The sequence below is a fragment of the Haliaeetus leucocephalus genome, unplaced genomic scaffold, assembly GCF_000737465.1.
Source record: "Haliaeetus leucocephalus isolate CR32 unplaced genomic scaffold, Haliaeetus_leucocephalus-4.0 Scaffold173, whole genome shotgun sequence".
Lineage (NCBI taxonomy): Eukaryota > Metazoa > Chordata > Aves > Accipitriformes > Accipitridae > Haliaeetus > Haliaeetus leucocephalus.
The window spans coordinates 13100519-13128134 of record NW_010972609.1 but is presented as its reverse complement, the minus strand read 5'-3'; the positions used below and the strand labels follow the sequence as shown (position 1 = coordinate 13128134).

The following is a 27616-nucleotide window of genomic DNA, read 5'->3' as shown; positions in this document are numbered from 1 at the left end:
CTCATAAACCTTTTTTTTCTTCCTCAGTGGCAACTTCATAGAATTCATTTTGTCGTGGGCATTCAGCATTTTGCAGCCCTGTAACGCATCTGTCCCCTGTCTCCTTGCATGTACTGTTCCTTATTGCTCCTGCATCCTCACTCTTGCTTCTTTACTCAACTGTTCCCACTGCAAGACAGCATAACACGAAGAACAGATAAAATTTAAAATCTCTAGCTGCCTTGAAAATGTTGTGAGAAGAATTTGTGGAACACCTAGTTTATGAACTATACATGATGCTTGGATACTTTTATCAACTATAGGAAATCTTGAGCAATCTAGAATACAGTTGTCATTGATAAGATGATGTGCAGACAGTCTATGTTAAGTGAACATTGGTCAAAATACATTTTAAATGAACTTTGTGAAATTTCAATAGGCAAATTGTGGTTAGTAGGTCAAGGGCAGTGATTCTTCCCCTCTACTCTGCACTGGTGAGATCCCACCTGCGGTCCTGAGTTCAACTTTGGGCCCCCCAGCATAAGAAAGACCTGCTTGAGCAGCTCCAGAGGAGGGCCACGAAGATGATCAGGGGGTTAGAGCACCTCTCCTATGAAGACAGGCTGAGATACTTGAGGCTGTTCAGCCTGGAGAAGAGAAGGCTCCAGGGAGACCTTATAGCAGCCTTCCAGTACTTAAAGGGGGCCTACAGGAAAGATGGGGAGGGACTCTTTATCACGGAGTGTAGTGATAGGACAAGGGGTAATGGTTTTAAACTGAAAGAGGGTAGATTTAGATTAGATGTAAGGAAGAAGTTCTTCACTGTGAGGGTGGGGAGGCACTGGAACAGGTTGCCCAGAGAGGTTGTGGATGCCCCAGTGTTCAAGGCCAGGCTGGATGGGGCTTTGAGCAACCTGGTCTAGTGGAAGGTGTCCCTGCCCATGGGACAAAAATAGTTGGTGTTACATGTCATGTATATGGGATGGTTCCCCCCCGCCCCTTCCTAAGAATCTGCTGTTAACGGCAGCAGGAAATATCTTTACAATGGGACCACGGTCCTTATATTTGTGATTTGGTGGGTAGGGTAAGACCACTTAATAAAAATGGTCCACCTGTCGTTTTTCTTCCTTCAGATAAACTTCTGGGGAAGACTATTAAGAAACATAACATGATTCTTGGTCCTGCTGTCAAGGTTGTTTGGTTTTTGTTTCCTCTGACTCTTCAGTATAAAATGCAGGGAGGTGGTCTCACAACTCACAGCAAAGTACCTGACTGATATCTTATTTTTGTTGTCCTTCCCTGTAAGGCATGCTGACTAATCAGAAACATTAGTGTTGGAACTTAAATCAATTTTATTGTTTACTTTCTTTAGATCATGTTATTTAAAACAAAAATAAAACTGTTTCCAAGTAGAACTCCAGTGGTTTTTTTTCTTCCCACGGTAACTCTCAGTTGTAATTTTCTAATGTATCCACAAAATAGCTTTTGTGTCTATTTTCTAGTTCTCATTCAGATAAAATTTATATTCATGTCAATAGAAATATTTGAGAGTAAAAACAGGTATGTAGGCATGTAAAGTATGTAGGACCAGACAGTGCAAGGTGCCAAAAAGTTTGAGCTGGTTTTTCTTAATATCTCAAGTACACAATGTCTTACTCTGCAACCTGTTCACGTCAGAAGAATGTAGAATATGCATGTGGTATTTGCAGAATTTGTGAGCTGTCTGAGAATAGTTAAGTTCAGAGGTATTAAAACTTAAAGTTACGGCATATAACATGAAAGTCCAGAGTGCTGGATATAAAACAAAGTCTGTGTCATACAAGATAAGAATAATTAATTTGTTTTTCCTAGAGAGCATCTTCTTATTCAGAAACAGGGCATTTTCCCTCCTTTTACTCTGATTTCACAGTAATTTGCATTACAATGCAGTTATGTCTTTCTGGTGTTGTACTTTGAGATGAATGAATATTGCCACTCATCACTTCTGGAATTTAATCTATTGTATTAGCATCACTAATGTAGATTTAGATTCTTAGATTGTTTTCAAAGAACAGTAATAAGATGACAGTATGTGGTACCACAAAAGCAGACATATTCTGGGGCATGTTAGGCTGAACTTGATGTTTCAGTGCGGTTATTTATAAGTTGTACCTGGGTGAATTAAGTTGATAGCAACTAGAAAGTAACTGACTGAGCAGAAAGATTTTGAGTAAGTAGTATAGGAGAGTTAATCTCAAAGTGAATTTAGTTTTGGAGACTTACATTTGGAGATGCAAGTTTTCAGGTGCCATTGATTGGTTCAGTTTTAAAGAACCACACTGGCAATGTAATCTTGCCACATAATTTTGCTAAACTTGCTTTCTGGGTATCATAATGCATTAGGGCCTTATGTTTGTACAGAACTGTATCCTGTTTTACAGTGTGTTATCTCACAGCTGTGAAAAAGTACACTAGTATAAAAGCCAACCTTCTTCTTCCCACATCCATACACTTAGTACTTGAAGTGAAAAGAATAATTGATGTAGCCAAAATGTTGTCTTCAGAATAAAGGTGATTTTATGTTGGATATAAATATTTTAAAGAACAAACTTCTATGCATTGGAAGAGATTTTCTGTAAATCTGTAAACAATTAAACTTGGAAGGTAGCAATGTATCTTTTTAGCTAGATTCAGAAATTTCAGCCTGTTCTCGCCTCCCAGGTTTGCTGGAATTCTTTGGGAAGGTTGAGGTAGTCCTTTCTACTGTTGAAAAACAATGAATGTTTTTGCTTGTATGTACTGCAGTAGCACCCCAAAAGCTGCAAATGAGGTTAAGACTCTAAATTGGTAGGCACCTTTTCTCTCTTTTGAAAGTCTTAAGCTGTAATAAACTGGTGATTTTACAAAAATAGGATTACTCAACAAGGTCATACAAGAAATCTGCTGCAGAGCTAAGATCTGAATCCTCATCTCCCAAATCCCAGTGCAGTAGTGCCAAAACCATTAACTTCTTTTATCTGTTAATGATGCAGAAAAACTTAATGCACTTCAGGTTTTGCAAATTTAGCCACTTCTTTCTCTTTTCTTGTGGGAGAACCCCATTTATCTGTAAAGACATGTTTCCAAGTCCTGATCCAGTATCCAAAATAACTGAAATGTCATCACTCAGGGAATTCAAATTGTTTCAACTTAATGCAAAACTGATGAATATAACCTCGAAGCAGAATCACTCTGTGAGTCAGTGTTGACTTGCAAAAATCAGTCACTCTGAAGTCTTAACTCTTTTTTGTGCTGCTTATAGATTTACTGTTTTTTTTTTTTAAGGTAGTGTAATTGCAGTGTGTATTAAGTTACATTTTAGGAATAAGTGTCATTTGTTGGTCACTTTATTAGAATTAAATAAGTATGGGCAGCAAGTGTTCAGAGTAATGATTCGTGACCTTGATTAGTTTCAACAGCTGACTGGGAGAAATTAAAATAGAAATTAATCTAAAATGAAGTTTCTATATGAAGAACATAAGAAGTCCTCGGGAGGAAATAATACAGGGTTTGTCCAGTTACTTATTGTACTCTAAGAGGAGCTGTTTCCTATTTGAAAGTTTGGACTTTCTGTAATCAGATAAAGTCCCAGAGAAGGTGAATGAGGCAGTCACAGCTAACCAGCTTCCAAACAACAGGTCTGGAGCTTTTCCCCTGTTTGTTGGAGGTTACTGCTATAAGCTACAGCTTTTTCATGAGCACACAGAATTCATGTGGAAGAATGAGAGACCAAGTGAGTAGCTGTGCAGAAAAATTATTCTACTCTTTGTAACTATTTAGGAAAGCAGATAGGATGCTTGAAAAAGAGTAGTTAACATATTTTACAGTTGTACAAAGTGAAAAGCAAATAAACATAAGTATATTGTATGAAGTTAAAGCTGAAAATTTTTAATGTAGTGTGGCACACTGTCCAAGAAGGTAGAAATAAATCTTAGCTTTGGTTTTGACTGCTGTAATATCAGATGTAGTTTTGGAGAGGAGGGGAAGGTGCCAAGAGTTCTTGAGAAAATCCTTGAAATGTTGATGTGTGGTGGTGGTTTAATTGTACAGAATAGTCAGTATGTAAAACAAAAGAAAACAAGCACACCAAAAAACCCCTGAAACAACTGAATCTTCTTTTGCATATAATTAAATTGCTAGATTATACATTCTTCTAAGTGTTTTTAAGACTTTGTGCATTTTCTGTAATAAGTAAATTAAAATGCAACTGAAGCACTGAACGCATGAAAAGCTACTGTGCTGCTTGTAGTCCTCTTGACTGGATATATATGTATGTAATACTCATGATGTTGCACTTGGGGTTTTTTGCATTTTAAAAGTTAGCCTTGAATAAAACCATTTTTACTATAATGCTGGTCTGAACTTACCTGGAGTGTCTAGCTCTTAGTCTGGCTCTGCTCACTTACGTGCTTTGGAGCACTTTATTTTTGATCTTGCTGCATCTGAAGGTGAAAAAACCCTTTTAATTCCCTGAATAGCGAAGGACTATTTAATACCTATATTTTCAAGAGATTACAAAGTTTTCTCTAAGTGGAAGATGCACATTTTTCAAAGATATTCTATCATTGTATGTAGTGTTAAATAATTACCTAAAGAACAATTATTATTTCATGTGAAGTTACTTCACCTTTGTAGCTGCCAAGTTTCAGTCACGTGCTTGATAGAGACTTGCTTGGCATTGAAAGGACTTAATGCAGGATCTGAAGAAGTTTGCGGAATTTCTTTCAATCTCTAATCCTGCCAGTGCTCCCTGTCCTCACCCCAGGCCTCGTCAGCAATGTGAGAGCTTGCCTGCTGCCAGATTCTCTCACTTCAGCATTGCCCTTGCCTGCGCGTCGGCTGACTGGAGGAAAGCCAGCCGAGTGGCGAGGCATGCGAACCGGAGCGCTCCCCGGGTGGTGCTTGCGCTCTGCTCTGGCTGTGGTATTTGACGGCAGCAAACAGCGGTGGTGGTCTGAGGTCAGAAAGGGAACCGGCACGGGACTGTCTTCTCGGGTCGCTGGCTAGTTTGGGGAGATGGCAGAGAAGTAGTCCTTGCATTGCAAAGGTGAGGGGTGGGTCATACTGTAGATCCTCTGGCTGAGCTTTTATTTAAGGGCGTACTTCTTCAGATATGTGAACTCTGCTGTGGAGCCACGTAGGCTGTGAAAGCCCTGGTGATAAAGCAGCAGCAGAAGCAGTGCCGTTGTACTCTTGGAGGTGTTACCTGCACCAGCTGCAGGTTGGTGAGAATGGAGTGCTCTGGTGGGGGCTTCAGTACGGTGGAGCTACAGGACAAGAACCAGACAAAGCAGCCATAACGTGCTGCTCAAGTGGTGCAGGAGGAATGTAGCTGATAGCTCCGCTATATATAGTGATGTTCTAAGAGCTGTCTTTTGGCTGGATTTTGCTGCAGCCTTGTTCCCTGAACCAAAGTTAAGGAGCCTGATTTCATCTGTTTTGGGTGTTGATATTTTGGCGATTGTATTTGGCTTTTGACTTCCAGGCTTATTGTGAAAGGTTGTAGTTGCTTCATCCTTCCAGTTACTTTGAAAAATAATAGCACTCTGCATGTGTTTAAGGAAGGAGTTTTCATCTTTCCCAGTGGGATAATGTGGTTTCACACAGAGTCTAATTCAGAGCTGATTTTGAAGATGCCTGCTGTCCCCAGATGACTGCATTCTATCCAATAATGCATATTGATGTTTTCTGATACAAATGTAACCTCCGAACCACTTCATAGAAAACCAACAAAGTAGTTTTAAAAATATGTTTGCTAGCTAAAGCTGTTTTTGAGATGGAAAGAGTGAAAATGTATTTCTTTATACATTCCTTGTGCTATTTTCCTTAGCCACTAGATCTTGTATTGTCATTGGTTGTGTCTGCTGTGGACTTTTTCTGAACTGGCTGTTTGGGCACTCTTGATGTGTCTACTTAGTGACATTAAGACAACGCAAATGTTTCTTCTGTGGCTGCGTTGTTTTCAATGCCACTCCTCTCACAGCTGTCTGATTGTATTTTATTTTAATATTTTATTCTCCATTTTTCACCTTCTGATAGTGCAGTGTGTTGTTTCAAGAAATTAAACACAGAATGTGATTATAGGTGAGTTTTCTTAAATTTGATTTATATTTGGTTCACATACTTAGATATTCAATACACTAAACTCAACATGATTTATGTCAATAACATAAATTGTTATTAACCCATTGCTATAGATAATATTGTGACTTGACATGCTTTGATTACATTGTGGGTTTGGGGGTTGGGGAGGAGACACTGGATGACTGAAAATAATTGCCTTCTTTCTGCAGAATTAGTTCATTGGTTTATGTTTAGCAAAGAAAATTCTGGCATTACACTTGCCAAAATAGTTCACCTTCAAAACAGTTTGCTTGGGTTTCTGCATGGAGTAAAATGAGCATTAAAAGCAGAAAAGTTTTGGAGATTGGAATTGTTTAGTACAATGTTGAAATTCTTAATATCTTAATTTTTTTTTTTGGTTGGTTGTATAAAGCTTGTCTAGTAGTGTTATGTATATTTTAGCATATTTTTCATTCTATAGATGCCAAAGAGAATACTGTAATTCTACAGCAGTATTTCTGTGATTGTTTGGAAATGTCTTAGGAGTTTCTCTGCTTGTCTGACTTGGGACCACTGAGTATTTCTACATCTCCATAAGGACAAGCTGGCTCTAGGTTATTTCTTTCAGCAAGTTTGACTGAAGTCTTCAACAACTGATAGAGCTATAAATCCTTTTTTTTTTTTGTAATGCTGAAGAGCTTTTTGTTGACTCAAAAAGACATTTCTGGATAATTTATAAACTCTGTGCATAAACTAAAAAGAAAATCTTCCATGTCTGTTCTACAGTTCCAATCCCTAAAATATTTATCTGGAATTAGTTTTAGGCTATGAATCATAGCGGGTTTCTCACTACACAGTGGGTAACTTGAATGATGGAAACATTTGGGTAAATAACATTTTAGTCAAGTTTTATCCACTTTGTAGCTTTAGCCTCAGAACCATTTTATATGAGGTATGAAAGAGTGTGATTAATACACGGTAACTCATAATACTATATTGATTAATGTGATTTTTTAAAATTAATTTTTTTAGAGATACAAGTCTCTGACAGTGCAAATAACCCCTTTCTGTAATCGCTGCAGTTTTATTTAATGTCAGTGGCAGCTGTAATGTATTGGGTTTTTTCCCTAACTGGTAGGGATCGGCCCTGCGCACGTGCGGTGCGTGCAGGTCCAGTGCGCTTCTTGTGCGCTTCCTGCGCAGGTGTGCTGCGGGGCCAGGCTTTGTGCCTGCGGGTCGGAGGTCCGCACCTCATGCAGGAGGGAAGAAAGGCTCCAAAAGAGGGGATGATGATGTTCTGCTAGGAATGGCTCCCACTGCCCCAGGGTAAGAGCTGCCCCTCGTTAATTGGCCTTCCGTTGGTTTTAACCATGGAGTGTAAATTCGGCTCTGGGTTGGCATGGATTCATGTGTGACTTAGAGTAACATTCTATGAACTGACGCTAACATCGTAGCTTTCCTATGTGTCAGTATTTCAGTGCTGTAGGTGCTGGGCTTCTTTGGAAAGGAAAGTAACCAGTAAGTGTGTAATTCAAAGCTCTGAAGAGTTGGTCTGATAAGCTGCTGTAATTTATACTTATTGCTCTAGGCAAGATGATCTTGTATTACTAGTCTTCTCTCGAGCAAAAGCTTGATGTTATGTGCCTTTCGGGAGTACTGTAGACCATTTTATACTTAAGATTTGATAGGAAAAAGTATTTTACAAATGCATTTAGATTTGGTGGAGATGCATCATATTTTATCCAACACAATGAGCTGAATGAGATTGTGGAAGGAGGAACTTCTTTAAAGCAGTCAAGAATCACACAAACAAAAGGAAATAACGTTGTTGCTGTAATTTTAAATTTTGGCTTAAACTGTATATGAATAGAGTTTGAAGTGTTTCAGAATTAACCACAAGATAGGCTGGAACAGTTTGTTACTAATGAAGGAACTTTTATTAATTTAATTATATGCCAGTAAACATGAACAGCCAACCCACAAGAATAGGTGTGCATTGTGGGAAGTGTGGTTTCTTCACATTAAATGGTACTTCAGCGAATATGATGCTAATATCTGTGTTTATTCTTTCGCCTGGTATCTGAAGGGGATGAGGTTTGTAGGATTACAGCCAGTACCTCAACAGCATTGTGAAGCAGTTGGTAGGACGTTGGAAGGGCTAGAGAGGGACTGAGACAGACCCATGCATGTGCTGAATGTCTTTAACTCCAGGACAGGCTTTGATTGGAACATGTGTCCTATTAGATAAAAAGCACACAACCACAGGAACGCAGGCTGTGTACGTTCTCTTCTTTCATGGAATATTTATTAGTAGAATGTAAATGGACTTTGGATTTAATTATTTGGTGAAGAAGTTAATTAATGGTATTATTAAAGGTTGAAGGAAGAAACCAGGTTCTAATCCTAATTTGAGTTTTTCTTCCTAACTGATGTGGAGTTTTTACATTATTCTGTTAGAAGATCTGTTCTGTGAAACTTTTTTGGTTGTTTTGGGTTTTGGTTGCATTTTTTTTTTTTTTTGGCTTTGTGGTAGAAATGGGAACTATACCCAACCTTATGATTGTAGGGCAACTTAGTTTGGGTGAGACCTCAGGAGGTCTCTAGTGCAACCTCCTGCTCAAAGCAGGGTCAGTGGTGAGGTCAGACCGGGTTGTTCAGGTCTTCCTCCACTCTAGTGTTCAAAATCTCCAAGGACGGAGACTGTATGACCTTTCTGGGCAGCCTGTTCCAGCACTTTACCGTTCTCACGATACATCTTTGTATCCTCAAGGTGAAAAAGCTTTTCCTACATGCAGTCTGAAGGTCTCTTGTTTCAATTTATGCCTGCTCTGTCTTGTACTCCTGTCATGCACTACTGTGAAGAGCCTTCTTGATTACCTGCTTGCCGGGAGCTGCTGATAGGTCATCCTGAAGCTATCATTTCTCCGGGCTGAACAAGGCTGGCTCCCTCAGCCTTTCCTCACAGAGCAGGTGCTCCTGACCATCTTGGTGCCCCTCCGCTGAACTCGCTTCAGTTTGTTGATACCTTTCCTGTATGACGAAGTCCAAAATTGGATGCGGGATTCTAGGCTGTAGCCCTGAGGGAACTTGATGGATACCAGCTGTAATTCTTTAATTCTGTTCTGGATGCTTGTGATTTTGTAAGAGGACAGTATTTGATTAAAACTTCATTCCCATGGTATAGGTTGTGGATAAAGTGTTTCCATTTTATGGAAAGGGGAAAAGGGCAATGTGTTTTCACATTGTCCGAGGGCACACGCAGCAGCCCAGCAAGGCCTCAGTCTGCAGTATTGTCCTCTGATAATCACTTTTTTGTATTATGCATTAAATTCTATAAATAACAAATCAGAAGTGCATGTCTTAAGAAGTTGAAATCTGTCTTCAACATTAAAAAGCTGATGAAGAGAAAATGTTTTGAGGTTATGTGTCTTACACGGCAGAGGAACAAAGTTTTTGAAAGCTATTTTATTCAGTTTTCATAGCTGTTGTATTAAAATTGTTTCAGCTTTCTACACTGTCTGGCTTGCTACTTAGATGAAAGCTGAATGCTGGAAAACTTGTATTTGCTTTCATGTGTAGAATAATGCGGATTGTTGGGTCTATTATTGCGTAAGTCTTTGTATCAAAGTAAAATATGTTCAAATAGGACTGGTGAGGGTTTTTAGCCTCCATTGGTAAATTTAGATGCTATGCATATAAACATCTTTTTTTATTTTAACCAGTTTTGTTATGGCTTAAGAATTGAGATATTATATATTTTTGTGTAAAGTTTCCCTTAAAAACTTCTTCCAAAATAGTACGCTTATATGGCAATGCTTGTTGGATGGCTTCCACACTAAACCCTTTAAATTGTGGTTGACATTGGAATTTAAGGGTATGCTGCTTTTTACCCAGGGTGTTTTAATCATATTACTTAGTGATATCACCACTTTATTTGTTATTAGAGAATGAATTTATTAATTTAGTTTGTGTATCAGATCCAGAAGAAATAAATAATGTGACGTGTCACTCTCTATATGTTGTTTTCTTGTGGCAGGATTGGTTTATAGCAGTATTTCACATCTAACTGTTCTGCGACTCTGCTACTGTAATATGGTTACACTAGGTCTACATAGTTTTCCTCTGTGTGAAAGGCTGTAGGGCAAATGCTGCTTTATGTGAAGTACAGAACTGAGTAGTGAAAAAAGTTAAGTTGCTGCTTTCCTGTCACACGGATGATCCCCAGTGGAAAAACAAACAAATAAACGCCTTCTTACTTCACAAAAATCTTTGATTAAAAAAAATACTTGCTTTCTATGTGAGCATCTGTCTTTGGAGTTTCTGCATCTAGTTGGACTGTTGGGACTATTTGTCTCAACCATTTAATCCTGTAGGAGCCACAGTTATTTGTATCATTGCAGAAATATCTGTGCCAGCATTGGAGATGAGGGCTGTGTGTGTATCCCAGATATACATATAAATATATATATGTGTATATATGTAAGCATACAAATATATGTATGTATATATCACCAATACATGTATTTAACTATTGGGCCTACTCCTGTTTCCATTTCAAACTTTCAAGTTTTGGCTTAGATGCTCATGTGCTATCTGTGAGGAATGTACAGTCAAGTCTGCTGTTCACGTTGTGATGTTGGTGACATTTCATTGTCACTAAAAGTCAAGATTGTTTTTGTTAGGTAGCAAAGTTCCTAATTAATTTAGATAGATAGTTTTGAAGGTAATTTTGGAGGTTTATGGAGAATCTTCTGACTCTCTTAAAATACTTCAGTGGGAAAGAAAGGAACAGTCTTAAGTGAGTTCCAAGCCTGAATTAAGATGATGTGATACAATAACGTGATCTTTTACATTTCTAATTTTATTTTGCTGTGATCAGAGGATTTTTTTTTAAACTTAATTATCAATTTTGAAGGCAGGGACTGTAATTTTTCTAAAACTGCAAGAGTAAGGAAATAGAATCAAATTTCACTTTTCAGGAATGTCCTCTTTTCTAAGGATTTCCTGGTCTTCAAAACTTTAACATGCTTTTTTCCCTTAATTTGAAGTTACTTGAATGTGGGGTTTGTGAGTTAGTAAAATCCTGATGGTGTCTCATGATATGCATCAAAGGGATTTGTGAATCAGCAGATGACTTCAACCTGTAATACTCATGGAAGTCTGTGATGATAGTACATTAATCCTTTTATCTGGTCTTTTAACGACTGAAAATATCTGTAGTGATTCTGTGGCATTTTCCATATTAGCTTACCAGTGATTTATTAGATCTGTTCTCAAAAGGATGTTCATTAATAGCAAAACCTTTCCTGCCGATATTACTATTGGATAGTATAAATTATCTTTGGTAGTTCATTAAAACCGAAAAAAAAAAAAAAAAAGACCCCGCTCCAAAGAAGCTTGCAGTTCCGTTTTAACCTCACCATTAGTGAGCTAGGTAGAAGGAAGGACACTATGTGAGAGCATGACTGTCGGTTTAATGTTAGTTTCAAACTTTTTTTGTCTGCAAGCTCTTACAACGAAAAAGTGAAAATACGATATAATCTAATATCATGCCAGCTGTCCCCTTGTCTGTCTTTATAAGCACAGGCTCTTGTGTTGACTGATTGTAGTCACAGACATAGCTGCTCAAGATAGTTACAGAATCGTATTCTGACTAAATAACTAACCACTTGCAAATGCTCAGGGTGATAGTCTAAGGAGGATGTGAGATTTGAGAGAATAACTTTTACTCTGTGATTCTTATGCAGTAGTTCATAGGTTAAGATGCTAATTAAACTGTATGAGGGGGTGAAATTTTGACCTTAGGAAAGTCTCCTGGACACTGATTACAGTGGAGCAAGGGTTTTACTGGTACTCCGAGGAGACACTCTACTATGATAAAGTATGGATAATGTTCATTATCTTGAAAAGATGGGGTTTTGTGTGTGTCCAGCTTGTAGTGCTTGTGTAATAGAGTTAGTTGGTATTGTTCTGAACTCTGGTTCCAAATTATGTTTGTATTACATTGCATTTTTCTTCCAATAGTATTATCTGCAGAACTTTGATGGCACTGATTTTCTTGGACTATTCATTGATACTCTTTCTAACCAACTCTAAAAGATAATATCTAAAAAATACTCAGAAGGGAATGCTGAAACTATTTTGAAGCTATTGATGTATTTCAGAAACATGTTATGAAATAAAGCAAACTATGCCTGGCTGTTTTCCTGGTTATATACAAGCACTTCCTCCTGTCTGAAGTAACAACTTGCTGGCTGAACAGCAGTTCTTCACTGTGTGAGTTCTTCTGTTGGCTGCACTCATTCCAGTAACTCCCATAGAAGCGTGGGTGCTCACATCATCACCATTTGGGGTATTCAACGTAAAGATGTTCATGCTTATCTAGTCTTGCAGGGAAGCATAAAGGAGTCAGCTTACATGGAAAATAAATACTGTAGAAATAGCTCATAATAATTTATAGGACAGTCTGTCCAATGACACCGTGAATTTTTCTTGCAACTTATAAATTTGTTTTTAATGTGATGTAGACTCAATCAGTAGTTGATTCACACATTTCAAGGTTCATCTGCTTGGGCATTTAAATTACTCTAGAGGCGATCTATAAACTTGCTTGGCTTCAAATGAAAGGTCGTCAGCATCAGTCATGTCCAAAAGTTAATTATTACAACTTGGCTTTGACTTGAATACAAAATGAACCGAAAGGTAAATTTAAAAAAAATAGGTGAAGTTGCGTTAATGATGAGTTCTGCAAAAGGATCCATGCGGGCAAAAGTGCCTGCCTGTGTCAATTACATTATAGGATTGGAGACTTGATTATAATTGTGTGGTTTTCCTGTGTTTAAATCAGTTAGATTTCATCATACTATAGGTTAGGTTGGTGCAAACAAATGATAGGCAATGTTAAATTTGCAGACTTGCTTAATCAATACCTGAGAAATGTTTTAGGCTGCATTCTGATGGTGAGCAGTAAGGTGCTATCAAAGGCTATAGGTGTCTGTCTGCACTCCCACCCACCCAGCAGGATCATAAGCAACATCGAGTTTGTAAGGTTATCTGGTTCCACCCCCCCAACCCCTGAAGCCAGGGCCAACTTAGAAGTTACATTAGATGCTCAAGCAGCATACTTTCATGTGTGGCTAATGTTAGCCAGATGTATTAACACTGTTTACATCTTGAAGGTCTTGAGTCTTAGTACCTCAGTCTTCAGACAGTGGGTGACCATCAATTCTTAATGTTTGTCGACGTTGTGTATGCATGCTGTGAAATGGTAGAATTTGTGTTGCAGTATCTAATTGCAAAGAGCCAGTGTTTGAACTGTGATTCTGTTACGAAAGGTCTGAGCCTTAACTATTATCAACCAACAGCAAGCCTTGGAAAATGGTGTTCTGTAACTTTGAAATTCAGAATTACTTTTAACAGTCTATACTCTAATTTAATAATGATGGTAGTAGTAGATGCTAATGAATGTAATTTTTGTGTGGAGTTTTCATGTTTTCATACTTGCTTTGGTTTGGTGGTTCTGTTGATTAGTAATTATACAAAATCAGAATAATACAGAACTGTTAAAATTAAAAGATGATTGCTAGGGAAAATGCAGTATTTTATCACACAGAAAATTTGTAACGTTACTAGGACAGTTAGCTTGGCAGTTCAAATGTGTAGCGTTGTACTAAATACAAGTTACAGTGCATTCAGAATTCACATGGTGAAGCGTCATAAGCCTTTCCCGGTTTTGCTGGGGATATTAAGTCTTTCTCCAGTGAAGAAAGAATAAAAGGGGCATGAAGAGTGGAGCAGCATATCGTGTCCTTTTATTAAGGCTCATTTATTGTGCCCGTTATACATGGTAGATTTCTGGACAATAGAAACGCATTCAGTAGTTGCTATTTGGAGGAAATACAGATGATTAACTACCAGGAGGCTTGGTTAGCTAATATGTCTGGCGAACAACTGTGCCAGGTCTTTTCTTAGTCTGTGCTTGGAAAGGAAGGAGAACTTTCACTGCAACAAGGTTATTAGATCACTCTCACTGGAGACGTTATTGTTATCATTGTTGTGTAAACAGATACTACTGTTAAGCAAGTATTTAAAGGACATGAAAACAACAACAAAAAATAATGATCTAAATCTAAAAATCTAATGTTACAGTTTCTCTCGTTCTAATCAAAACAAGGTACTGCTAATATTCTTGGAATACATCTGTTTAAATACTGGGAAAGCTTCAAAGGTATTGTAAGAATTTAATGATACTTGCAGAGGAAGATGGAGGGAGGAGCAGAGAATGGCAGAAGAGAATAATTTAGGTTGGAAGGAACCTGTGGACCCCGTCAGATCCAGCCTCTCCTGTTCAGAGCCAGGCCAGCTTCAAAGTTGGAACCAACTTACAAAGTTTGATTCAGTCGCTCAGGGCCTTATCCGGCTGCATTTCGGATGTTTTCAAGGATGGAGATTCCACAGCCTTGCTAGGCAACCTCTTCCAATGTTTGACTGCTCTCACTGGGACAAAAATCTCCCTGCTATCTAATTCCTTGTTGCAAGGCATTAGCCATCTGTTGTATAGGTTGTTTTGAATACTATTGCTTATTCTTAATGAGTCCTATGAGGCAAAACACTTAAACTCTCACTTTTCAAATTCAAATAAACCACTGTGTTCTGCAAAACTAATTGTTAGTGCCAGTGGTTTCATTTCCCTCTTCCCAGTCAAGTCCTAAGTATTGAAGCTGCAGATTTGTGGAAAACTTTGGTTTTGTATGCCTTCTCCTTGTCTGTGAAATTACCATCTGCATTTTATGTAGTAACAGAACTGTCCTTCTCTTTCTCTGCTCTTGCTATTTGAAGTGCAAAACGTCTCCCAAAATGCAATTGCTCAGATATTTAAGAAGTGTTTACTTTCCAGCTAAAACTTTTATTGTTAGCAAGTAATATTTAGTCTATTAGTAATGGACTTGCTCTTTAACTACAGCAGGAGGACTAATTAATCTTCTGAAGGCCTGCTGAATTTATTTCATGGGAAATAATAAAACATTTGTGAAAGTGCTAGTGTGGTGTAATGAGTAACTTCATTTCCTAAATAACCCTAGAGCACTTCTGGAATATAGTCCTTTTTCTTAGTGTTAATTGTAGAGTGAGTTATTAATGACTAAAAGCCTGCAGATGAGAGCTTGTTGACAGTTTGTCTGCCCCTGGAGAATAAAACTGACAATGTATCTGCATTTTTGTTAGTAGGCCTAGCTTAAGTATCAAAGATAAAACAGGCTGCTTCAGTCCTGATTTGAAAGGAAAGAGTTTCAGCTTAAAACTGGGCTGTGTGATAAATGTGGAGTTTAATTGTTACTGTTACAATTTATTTATTATTTTCTTTGAAACCATCTGCAATTTCCTATTCCTTTCTTTGGATGTATACCCAAAATTAGAACATAAACTCATGTAAAAGTACTTTAGAAAACAATACTCCTCAGTCCTTTTGTGAGAAAAAGATCATGGTTGCTTTGTAGATGTTAGTACTGCAGGCTTAGTGGAATTACTTTCTCCTGATCTGTGATTTCATGGGAAAACTGAAGAGTAAGAAACTTCATTAACCCACCTCTGTAGCAGAGGTCAGTTCTCACCAGTCTAGGGAGTGAATGCTGTTCCTGGTGCTGTGGGGTAGTTGATGGCCTAATACGTTGTTCACAGCTTTTAATGGCTGTAGGGCTAGAATTTTTGTAAAAGCCGAGGCTGGAAAAAGTCCTTTTGGTGTAACATAAGCTGTCACAGCTTTCAGCTTTTCATTAAAGGTGTTCATTATATTGGTCCCTTATATATGACTTCCTGTAGCAAGGCATATTGGAAAGCACGCACAGAAAACATCTTCTGCCGTTCATGGTCCAAGTGGGACTTAGCGTGAGCAATTTGTGGGTTTGGTTGTGGTTTTGTTGTTGTTGTTGTTGTTGTTGTTGTGGTGGTTTTGGGGGGTTATTTGTTTGTTTTGTTTTGGTGGTGGTTTTTGGTTGGTTGGTTTTCATTTGTTTTTTAAATCATGGCATGTCCTGAGCTATTTACATTTGAATGTTATGGCTGCACAAGCTGTTTGATTTTTTTTAGCTGTCCTTTACTCTATAGAAGGATTGTTATCTCTTTGGAATTTCATTACTCTGAAACCCCAAAATATTTCTTCATGCCTTATTCTGTTTCTGGGGGTACATCCTGCTATGCTGGACAATTGGGTCAAATCTGTAAGACCTGAAATCGCTGGGCATTACAGGAGGAAAACCTTTCTTTAAAACAAAAAAATGGATGAAGTGTTCATTTTTGGCTCTTTGAGGTATAATTAATTTAATGGCTTTATTATTTTTGTTTTCCAAATATACTCACAATGTGTTAATATTTTGCTGCATTTGATGGGAATTCTAGTTTTGGATGTTGTTTACCTAAATATTGTTAACTAGACTCAAAAATCCAGAACCTTAGATAAGTGAGCTCTTGATTCATTACTCTCTCTAATTCTAAGGCTCCTTAACAGCATGTCAGCCATGACCTTTCTAATACTAAAGTAAGATCTTCAGTTTCTTATTTCTTTAAAATTTGTGATTTTTATAGCTTGTTTCTTTTGACATGGCTGCAGAATAAAGGGTTTAGTAGGTATGAGACTCTATAGAAATTGTCTTGTGTTTTCTGTACAATTAATTGAAGTGATTGACTTTGGGGAGGAGGGAAGACTACCAGTTTATCTTGAAATAAGCTTTTTTCACTCTGTATTTTTGCATTATATGAGTACAGTTACACAGCTAGATAAAATAATTGTCTTTAATGGATAGCAATGTTTCACAGAGGGTAGCAAACATCTAGATAGCACTCTGGGGGAAAAGTTGATAGAAAATCCTGATTTTAATTTAACTCAGACGAAATACTAAATTATGTAAATTGCTAATGTGACGCCCATTTACAAGAAGGGTTGGAGGGAGGATCCAGGGAACTACAGGCCTGTCAGCTTGACCTTGGTACCGGGGAAGATTATGGAACAGTTTGTCTTGAGAGCACTCACATGGCATGTCCAGGACAAGCAGAGGATCAGGCCCAGTCAGCATGGGTTTACGAAAGGCAGGTCCTGCTTGACCAACCTGATCTCCTTCTATGACCAGGTGACCTGACTAGTGGATGAGGGAAGGGCTGTGGATGTTATCTGCCTTGACTTCAGCAAGGCCTTTGACACTGTCTCTCATGGCATACTCCTTGAGAATCTGGCGTCTCATGGCTTGGACAAGTGTACTCGTCGCTGGGTGAAAAACTGGCTGGATGGACGAGCCCAGAGGCTTGTGGTGAATGGAGTTAAATCCAGTTGGCGACAGGTCACAAGTGGTGTTCCCCAGGGCTTGGTGTTGGGGCCGGTTCTGTTTAATATCTTTATCAATGATCTAGACAAGGGGATTGAGTGCACCCTCAGCAAGTTTGCAGACAACACCAAATTGGGAGGCAGAGTCGATCTGCTTGAGGGTAGGGAGGCTCTACAGAGGGATCTGGACAGGCTGGATCGATGGGCTGAGGCCAATCGTATGAGGTTCAACAAGGCCAAGTGCCGGGTCCTGCACTTCGGTCACAGCGACCCCATGCAGCGCTACAGGCTTGGGGAAGAGTGGCTGGAAAGCTGCCCAGCAGAGAAAGACCTGGGTGTGCTGGTTGACAGCCGGCTGAATATGAGCCAGCAGTGTGCCCAGGTGGCCAAGAAGGCCAATGGCATCCTGGCCTGCATCAGAAATAGTGTGGCCAGCAGGTGCAGGGAGGTGATTGTTCCCCTGTACTCGGCACTGGTGAGGCCGCACCTTGAGTACTGTGTTCAGTTTTGGGCCCCTCACTACAGGAAAGACATTGAGGTGCTGGAGTGTGTCCAGAGAAGGGCAACCGAGTTGGTGAGGGGCCTGGAGCATAAGTCTTATAAGGAATGGCTGAGGGAACTGGGGTTGTTTAGCCTGGAGAAAAGGAGGCTGAGGGGAGACCTTATCACTCTCTACAACTACCTGCAGGGGGGTTGTAGTGAGGTGGGTGCTGGTCTCTTCTGTCAGGTGGCTGGAGATAGGACAAGAGAAAATGGCCTCAAGTTGCGGCAAGGGAGGTTTAGGTTGGATATTAGGAAAAATTTTTTACTGAGACGGTTGTCAGACATTGGAATAGGCTGCCCAGGGAAGTGGTTGAGTCACCATCCCTGTAGGTATTCAAAAAGCGCGTAGACAAGGCACTCCAGAAGATGGTTTAGTGGGCATGGATGATGGTTGGACTCGATCTTGAAGGTCTTTTCCAACCTAAATGATTCTATGATTCTATGTTGTTTTATATAGGCTATGCAACTGGACAACTAAGGTTATTATATATGATGCTCTGCATGGAGGTGTAAAGAAAAATCATTGAAGAAATACCAGACTAGAGGGGAAAAAAAGCATGCAGCAAATGACTTCCACATAATCTCTCTCTGTGATCTCATTAAATATTACAAATTGTGTAAAACGTTGTCCAGTAACACGTTAAATTATTTTACTGGTTCTGTTCTGTGAAATTTACAGAAATACAAATCAGTAATTCATGATGTGTCATTTCTATGTTAAATTTAAATAATCTGGTAACAGTTAGGTGTAAATAATCATAAATTCAAGTGCGTCTCCCTAACTAAGGTTTGCAACTAGTTTACTTTTAAAACATTAACCTGTTTAATAATTAAATGGTACAGTGTGCCATTGGCAAAGTCAACAAGAATGCAGGAAGGAGCTGAAAATATTTCTAGCTTGAAAAGTACCTCAGAAATACGTTTCATTTCTGGAGTAGCAGCCGCAAAGCATCAGTATAAACAGTTCTGCCTTTTAGAGATCATAGATATATTTTACTGAGTTTAGCAATATTAATTTCTTTTTTCTTTTTTTCTTTTTTTTTTCCTTTCAGCCATAATCAGCAGACCACGTCATTTAGACATCCTCTGACAGGACAGGTTTCTCCAGAAAATATTGAATTTATTTTGCGAGAAGAGTAAGTAGTTTTATACCCATATCAAGACATCTAAAACAGTAACGCATTTACCTACAGTAGTTTAGTAGTTTGACAGTTCTTCTGGTATTGTAGCAAAAATGTTGTAGAGATGGTTTATGCTTAAAAATTTACTTCTCATTGTGATAGTATGTTTTTGAGTCTAGCACTGTTCCACATTAGGGCTTGAGAGAAAATCTTTACCAAATCTTTAATAAAAAAAATCCCCCCAAACCCCAAAATAAACAAACAAAAAAAGACAATATAAATAGGATACTTAAACAATGATGCTTTAGCTTTATATAAATATCCGATATACATAACATAAATGTAAAATGTCTTTAGAGCAAACCAAAAGGTTTGTACTGAAATTGAAATACACAAAATATTACTGGTTTCCATTGTAATTTCTTGGTTTTCTTATGTTTTAGCTTTTCTGTATTCCCTGTCTTGGCCTGGTATTTATTAAAAGTAGGCATTCTTCCATTTATTCTGAGAAATGGAATCACATATATTAGTTTCCAGCATATTTTATCTTGATTGTCTGATTTAAAAAAAAAAAAAAAAAAAAAGAAAAAAGACATGAGATGCATGTGTGCAAACTGGTGTATCTGGGCATGTCTTTGGCGTTGGTTTGGATCACTCCCTGTTTCACTGTAGGGTTTAACTATTCCTGTCATCCTTGCTGCATGCTAGATTGCTCCTGGAATCCCTTCTGTAATGCGATGACTGGATATCATCACTAGACAGAGTCTAGGAGAAAGTTCTACATCACTCCATCTACATCACTCCAACAGGCAAGAGGAAAGGGTCACCACCAGATAGCTTTTCTTTTTCCAGCCTAGTCTTCCAACACTGTTTAAGCAGCCTTCAGCCCTTCATGCATTCCAGAGGCAGGCCATCATGCTGTAATGGCCCGGATGTGGTGGTTTGTATGGCTGCCCGCACAATTCTGAACACTTTGTTTAAACTTACATGACATTTAATTTGCTTTATGTTTGATTTAGAGGAGTGTAGCGTTAAGAAAAATGAGGCCCAGAGAAGGCCATGTGAGGCTCCCAGGAGACTGAGGCTTCTCTGGCAGTGTCTTCTATTGTGGACTTGGGGAGGAAAGGAGAAGTAGAGCATGACTGTATAGCCCTCTGCTCAGAGCTTCAGCTACAGCCCTGAGAAGTGCTTCTCAAATGGTTTAACAAATCAACCAACCAACCAAAACCAACAATAGCAACAAAACCCCAGCAAAAAACCAACCAAACAGCTGCCCTCCCCCAAGCCCAAAGCACATCAAAGGGCCAATCCTACGTTAAGGTCCCAGCTGAGAATCAACATGAAATAGAACATTGAACATATTTTGCAGTGTGTGGGAGAGGCCTGTGATTGGGTACAAAGACTGTGGGATAGCTACTGAGCTGGAGGTCACCCCAGGTGTTACCTGGTATGTGGGTAGTTTGCTGCTTGGGAGGGGTTCAGCTCGTTACAGGTCTGCAAACAAGCTGCTCCAAGTCATTGAGTGAGGAGAACAGGGATCCTGCAATGGAGCAGGTCTCAAAGGCAGTATGGACAACAGCCACTGCATCTGTGTTCCAACTTCTATCTGTTAACTGATTTTTATTTAATCTGTTGTAAAGTTCAATCAAATTTAATATAAAGAAAATTTGTACATATGTAAGGGAAAATAGGTGTTTGGATAGAACTCCTTGGAGTGCCTCCCTGGGGTTAGTCACACTTCCCTGTTCTGTTTCTGGTTTTGTAATCATGGTAGCAGATAAAATATTAAAAGCAGAAATGAAAGAACAACTTACTAGTGGCATGTGGTTTTAGTGATCTTTTGTGTATGTTAGAAACTCTTTTGGAAGAGAAATGAAGGTGTTTATCTGGAGGGCAATCAGATGAATGGGCATAACTTGTCATCTCTAGACTTCAGTTACACTGAGATGGTATGAAAAGCGGGAAAAAGATCTTACAATGTAGTAGAATTAATAGAGACAGGTGGTTTTTATTCTAAAAGAAGAGGGAATGGCTGGAGGGATATAGAGAGGAGTATGTGTTTGTAGTGACTACTCAGGAAACAGTCTTTTGCAAGAGCATTTTCCTGAGCTCTATTATTGGCTTTATTATTGACACATACAGTTTTAAAATCAGATGTTTTTAATATATCAGTTAAAATTGCTTTAAAGATGTCATTTTCATGTGTGTGGGATGCTCTGGTTTCCTTAGTTTTGTACCACTTCTGTGCGACAGCGTGGGTTTTACACAGATGCTGTTCATCATGGTCATACCTGAGTTCCTGTCAAATGATGCTGTTGACATATGTGGATATCTCTGCTGAAATCAAAGGAGCTGTTAGCACCTCCCTGTCTGTAGGCCTAAGAATCATAATGGGGCTATGCCGTGTGTTCAGTTCTTTTCCCTGAGGCATCAGGGATTTGTATGGCATTGGTGTTGTTCATGGTGTATTAGTATGGAATCAGTGTTGCAGATCGTATCTTGTGATGAGATGACTTTCACAAACAGGACGCAATTGGAAAGATAGTCTCTGGATTTGCATGGTCAGTGCAAACTTTCCATCATGGGATCCTTTTGACTGAGAGTACTTCTTTCTATAGCTGAAGAATCCTGTCTGAAGTAGTAGCACTCTTAAGGATTTCATAAAAGGCAATTTGTTCTTCAGTTCTGTTGTGACGTGATTTATTACTTACGGGTTGATTTTAATTTAAGATTAGGGCCAAAGCCAGGAGTTGTCACCAGATGTTGACTGGGAGCTGGTGGGGAGACATAAGCACAAACTTGTTCAGGCTGCAACAAATGTTAAATGTGTCCTTTTAATAGATACATCAGAAAAGTAATTTACAGTAATTTAGACATGATGAATATACAGACTGCTCTGGCCGTTTCTCATCCAGGAAGCAATGTTCTGGCAAGAAGATTTGAAAAGAAGTTTTGGAAAATGGTGTCAATAAATGATGTAATCCTAGCTTGATTATGAGTCAGTTATGAACCAGACGCCCTTGCCTCACTTCATCAAATGAGAACTACATATTTTCAGTAGAAGGCCGAGACTGTATTTTACTAGTCTTTTCCCAAGGCATTTCCCCTTTTAAACAGTATCACATCAATTTTGCTTTTTAAGCTGAAATTTGATATCCTCAACTCCATTGTAACTGAAGGATAAAAACAAAGAGTATTGCCTGGAACCTGTAACTTTTGAATTACATTATCTTTTGATTCTTACGCTATTCCTTCTTCCTAAAGGCATTCTTATTTAGGTTTTTTTTTGAGAAATAGTGATTGATAATTCCTTATTTCCTAGCCCATTCTTAGCCGAGACCACTGTCAAATCCCTACCTCCTATTCTGTTTTTACAAGCTTAGCGGCTTTGGTCACTTAGCACGTGGCTTGTGTGTTCTGTACCTTTCACTAGCCCAGTTTGAGAGCTACCTTTTCTGTATGATGCTTTTAGATTTGTCTTTTTTCTGATGGAGTGATGGATTATAGGTGAATGCAGTATTCAGCGTATGAGCTCATTGTTTTTTTATAATTTAATTGTATTTTTCTTCTCTATTCTTTTCCAAATAATTCTTAACATACTTTGGCTGCTTCTACTGATTGTGCCAAGATTTAAAAATATCTTTCCTCAGATGGCCAATGTTGTTTTGAGCTATAAAAGCTGCAGAAATGTTTTTAATTTCTTCCTCCTTTGAATTAGTTTTCTGTTGTTGACATTGAATTCAGTTGGCATCTTATCACATCGTTACTTATATCTGAAGATTATTTTTCTATTTGTTCCTGTCAGCATTTCAGTTTGTGTTCAGAATAAGTTTTGTCCTCTATTGACTTGGTCACCTCACAGTTTTCAGGATCATCCGTAAATAATTTGATCATCTTGGCTGTATGGGAAGTCCCTCTGGGAGCCACCCTCCATTTCACAACTGTCTCTTGATTTCTGTGCTTTACTTTCATGTTTTTAATGAACCCTTAATCCACAAAGGGACCTTTCATAAACAACCAATGGAAAAATGAGTATTAATGATAAGGCTGCCGGACAGGCATTAGATCTAGTTTAGCCACATTGTTATATGCACAATTCTCTAAAAAATCTATGATAGAATTACTTAGGATAGATGCACGTAATGTTTAGATTTCTTCTCTCTTATCTTTCTTTAAATAACAGTTCTTTAACTAATTGTATACAGAAAGGAAGAAGCAGACACAGCTATGTATCTAATTGTATCTGTAGCTAAACACTAGTAGTAGTGTATTAGAAGCTTTGCAATGTATTTGTGATAGTAGTATGTTTGCAAATGAGAAGGTAGTACTTTAAAGTTAAAAAAGATAAGACTTGAATGTAAATGTAGAAATATAGGGGAAAAAAGTGCGCTTAATCCAATTAGTGTTACCTTCTTTTTTTGCCTGTTTTTTGTGCAACTGATAGAAGCCTGTGTATCACCTCTGGGGAGAGAGCCATCTTATTTTGTCTATTGCATCTGGTTACTATAGCAGCAAAAATATCAGGTGGAGAGAAAGGAGGAAACCCAAACAACCCCAAAATAAATATCTGCCATGTTTACGTGTATAGAAATACTAGGACAGTTAATTTTTTATCTAGCTGAATAGGAGATTTATTAGTATTAAAACTGGATTGACATGATGTTATTGTGTTGTATTTGGTTCCAACAAAATAAACTTTTTAAGTTGCTGGCATGAATGTGGATCTTCTAAGTCGACTAATTTTTATGATCCTTTAGAGTAAAAGAATATGTTCTCTCGTGAGTATTGCATTTTCAATATAGGCTACTGCTGTAATAATTTTGTGGTTGTTGTCGTTCAGTGGTTTGGGGTTTTTTGTGGGGTTTTTTGTTCGTTTGGTTTTTGTTTGTTTGTTTTTTGGTTTTTTTTGGTTTTTTGTTTTTTTTTTTGTTTTTTGTGTTTTTTGTTTTTTTGTTTTTTGTTGTTTTGTTTTTTGTTGTTTTGGTTTTTTGTGGTTTTTTTGTTTTTTGTTTTTTTGTTTTAATAAACCGAATATTAGCCATGTAATTCTTTCAGCTGGTAAATGTGACTTCTGTAAACCTACTAGCACTGTTTAAGTATAGCAGGGAGTTGCCTGACAGGAGATACTATACAGTGTTATTTTCAAGTATTTTAAAAAGATTTAGAAGGGACTGGTGCTCTGAATGTACACAGTACAATTCTGTGTGTGTATGCACACGTCTGGGGGAGGCAGTAAGAAAACAATCCTGAAAATAGACAAAAAAGTCACTATGAAGACAGGATGGGGTATCTTGGATAACAGTTATTATCAAACATCTTTGGTAATAGTGATTTTGAACTACTGTTTCTCAATGCACAGAGTTAATGCTATACATAAATATATATTTTTAAAAGATGAATCTGTAAATACTATTAGGACAGCGTTAACTCCATTAACATGCTGGGATGTTTCAGGTGATTTTGGATATTCTGCATATTTTTATTTGCTTTTAAAAACAGACTGAGAATATTAATTAGTTATTAAGACACTTGAATACTTGAGTTTCGTTATGTTCTGGTTTCAGGCAACACATCTATCCTTGAAAAACTATATACGAGTACTTGAATTAATTTTCAATATTGTTTGGTGTTTTCTATTACATCTCGGGTACAGACAGTTTGGATTACCAGTGTTTGCTGCCCAAAACCTTTTTTTAGGACAATAATAATGTATTTTCTCTTTTGATGGACTTACTGTCTTTTTTGCTGGCTGTTTAAGTTCTTCCACATGGCAACAACCTCACATTTCTTAAAAAGCATTTTTCTCCTTGTGAATTTGTAGTTCATTATTAATCTCGGTACTACTAGAAGAGGAAAGCTTGATTTATTGGCAGTGATCACTTTCAGTAGCAAGTGGAATAGAAATTGCTAAATGGCCACATTATGAATGCTTAGAAATTATGCGTTTATCGTTCTGTATTGCATTATGATTTTCTGATAGTGATGGTCTTGTTAAATGTATAAAGCTTATCTTCCTCTGTAGTTCTTTTAATTTTTTTTTTTAAACTGCAGTATGTTTAACCTACTGTAAAACAGTATCTTGTGAAATAGTGAAAATCTGTTCAATCTGAGTTGAATTTGTAGATTAAAACTATTGCTCTGGGGTTATTTCCCTTTCAACATTAAAGTTTTTATTGAAAATATTAATTCCAATTTACCAAAACTTAAATTTTATTTTTCATTTTTGTCTTTCCTGAGAAAGTTAGCTCTCTATGAAATAGCTACTCTATAAAACAAAAAAACATAATCTAATCAGATTATTTATAGTGTGGAAAGCCTACAGATTTTCTGAACATGTATGTTATGTGCTCTCTCCTCTTCCCTCCACTTCCTCCTTTCCTCCCTCCTCGCCCCAGTGAGTATCTGGACAATATTGTGTGACTGTCCTACAGTATAAAACTCAATAGTTTGTGGTGTGGACATTGTAGAGAATCTAAACCTCAAGGGAAGAAGAGAAATTTTGTGTCCTCTAAGGCCAAACATTTTCCTTTAATGTGTTCTGTTGTCATACTTTTGCAACTCATTTCTATTGGCCTTCTTAATGATATCAAATCTAATACTTTTTTTTTGAGGAAGCAGCATAGAAGACTGTCACATCTCTGTTAGTATTCCTTCCTCACTGAAATACCTACTCTCGGTTTAGTTGCCTCGAGCAGGGAAATGGAACCTTTTTGATAAGTAAATATTAGGAAAAGGCAAGTAAGATGCAGGTACATTCTAAGTCTGCATTTTCTACCTGTTTTGAAAGTTCATAGAGGGGGAACGGAACAAGTGAGAACAGAGTCAAAAGGAAATGATAAAACTGGCTGATCAACAGCTTAGGCAGCATTATATATGGGAAGTGTCTTAATCTGCTCTTTGCTGATTAAATGCTGAAGTAGGATACCTGGTCCGTAAGAGGTAAGGCAAATTGTATCAAACTGGTGTGATGAAGCTCTCGTGCATTCAAGGCTGGCCAGGGATTTTAGGGATTTGCTGTGGTTTGTTCTCATATCTTAGAGCTGAACTTAGGTATAAAAGCTAGAAAGAAGGGATTTATGCCAGATAAGCAAGGCATAAAGGAAATGGGATCAAAGTTGTGTTACTTCCTTCCAAGCTTAATTGAAACTGTGTGGTCACAAACGGAAGAATGTGCTTTCCCTGACACCAAATGAACTATAAAAGCTTTTGGACAGGTAATTGTTCATGTTGTAACTGAGGAAGAGCAATGGTAGCAAACACCTTGTCCTCAGTTAAACTTTGTGTTGGACTGCTACAATCACAAACTCTTCTTCTCTGTTCTTATGAGTGATAACTGCTCTGAATTACTCTGTTCTCTGTTGCATTCAGAATTGGATTGAATTTCAGTGGTGGCAAAAGTAATGTTTGGTGTGGCTTGTCTCTTTTTTTTCTTTTCTTTCTTTTAAATAAATGGCTTTGGTGACTTATTGAGGTAGGAAAAGGAAAACCATAGGTTGCTAATAGTTTGGGTTTTTTTTTTCTGGTGTGACTGTATCACTACTTGTTCCTAAAATACAATTTGCTAAACTCTGTTGTTAATGATTTTTGAAAATACCACCTGTGGGTTTAATTCACAAATTTGTATTGAGCCTCGATGCTGAGGCTTCTCCTCACAACCTGGGGATTCCACAAGATTTTGCACTTCTGTTTGTCCTCTCATTTCTTCATCTGGGCAGCTGTACTGAATTCTTCCTTGTTGAACAGGTTCTCATGGTAGGATTGATCTTACCTGTGCTTTAAATGGCTATCTGCATCTAAGCTAGTTATCAAGATTTCTTGAATCTTAGTATGACTCAGAAGTTGTTTCTAACAATATCTGCCATGAATTGCACCATTTCACTTAAAAGGTATTTTAATAATTCATATTGTAGTATGAATCATATTTTGGGCAGATTCAAAGATCTAACATTAAGTTAGTGAAAGATCTAACAGTAGGCTAGTCTCACTTTGATTTTAAATAAGCCTATTATTGCAAAGTGCTGACTCCTATCCCTCCCTCCCCAGTACTTGCTCTTTCACATGTTTGGGCACAATCTAGTTTCCCTATGTTATCCTTATCTTCTCTGAGTGCTCTTTGTTATATCTTGATTCTCTGTTGGATTTGCAGACAATTTGGCAGGTTTTTTCCTCCCGATACATAGACAAATACCAATCATCAGATGCCACTGGCAGCATCTGCTTGACAAATACCTGAAATCAAAATAATAATGGTGGTGCAAAGGAAGTTGCAGATGCATGGGAAATGTTTGACTAGCCTGTCATTCATTTGCTCACTGTTAATATTAAATATAAAAAGGCAAAGCTGACTGAAACAATGTGCTTTAGATTATCTGGTTTTGTTTTTTTCCAGACAGAATTCATCTATGTCCAAGCAACAAATAAACCAAAGACCTTCAAGCATGGTCAGTGAAACATCCACTGCAGTAACTACATCTGCTGTTGATACAAAACCTGGCTCTAAGGTAAAGGAAAAAGGCTGTTGTTTCAGCTTGATTATTAGAACTTCACTCACTTTAAATCCAATACTCATTTAATGCCGATT

The 27616-nt window shown here is 37.9% G+C and overlaps 1 protein-coding gene across 1 annotated transcript in view; it reads left to right on the top strand.

Moving 5' to 3' along the window:
- The window catches only part of PLEKHA7 (pleckstrin homology domain containing, family A member 7), a 97177-nt gene that overhangs the window by 22179 nt on the left and 47382 nt on the right, over window positions 1–27616 (top strand). The window contains exons 2-3 of the mRNA XM_010563829.1: window positions 18967–19050; window positions 27425–27536. Of these exons, the coding sequence (XP_010562131.1) occupies window positions 18967–19050; window positions 27425–27536 (196 nt within the window). The remainder of the gene's footprint in view (window positions 1–18966; window positions 19051–27424; window positions 27537–27616) is intronic.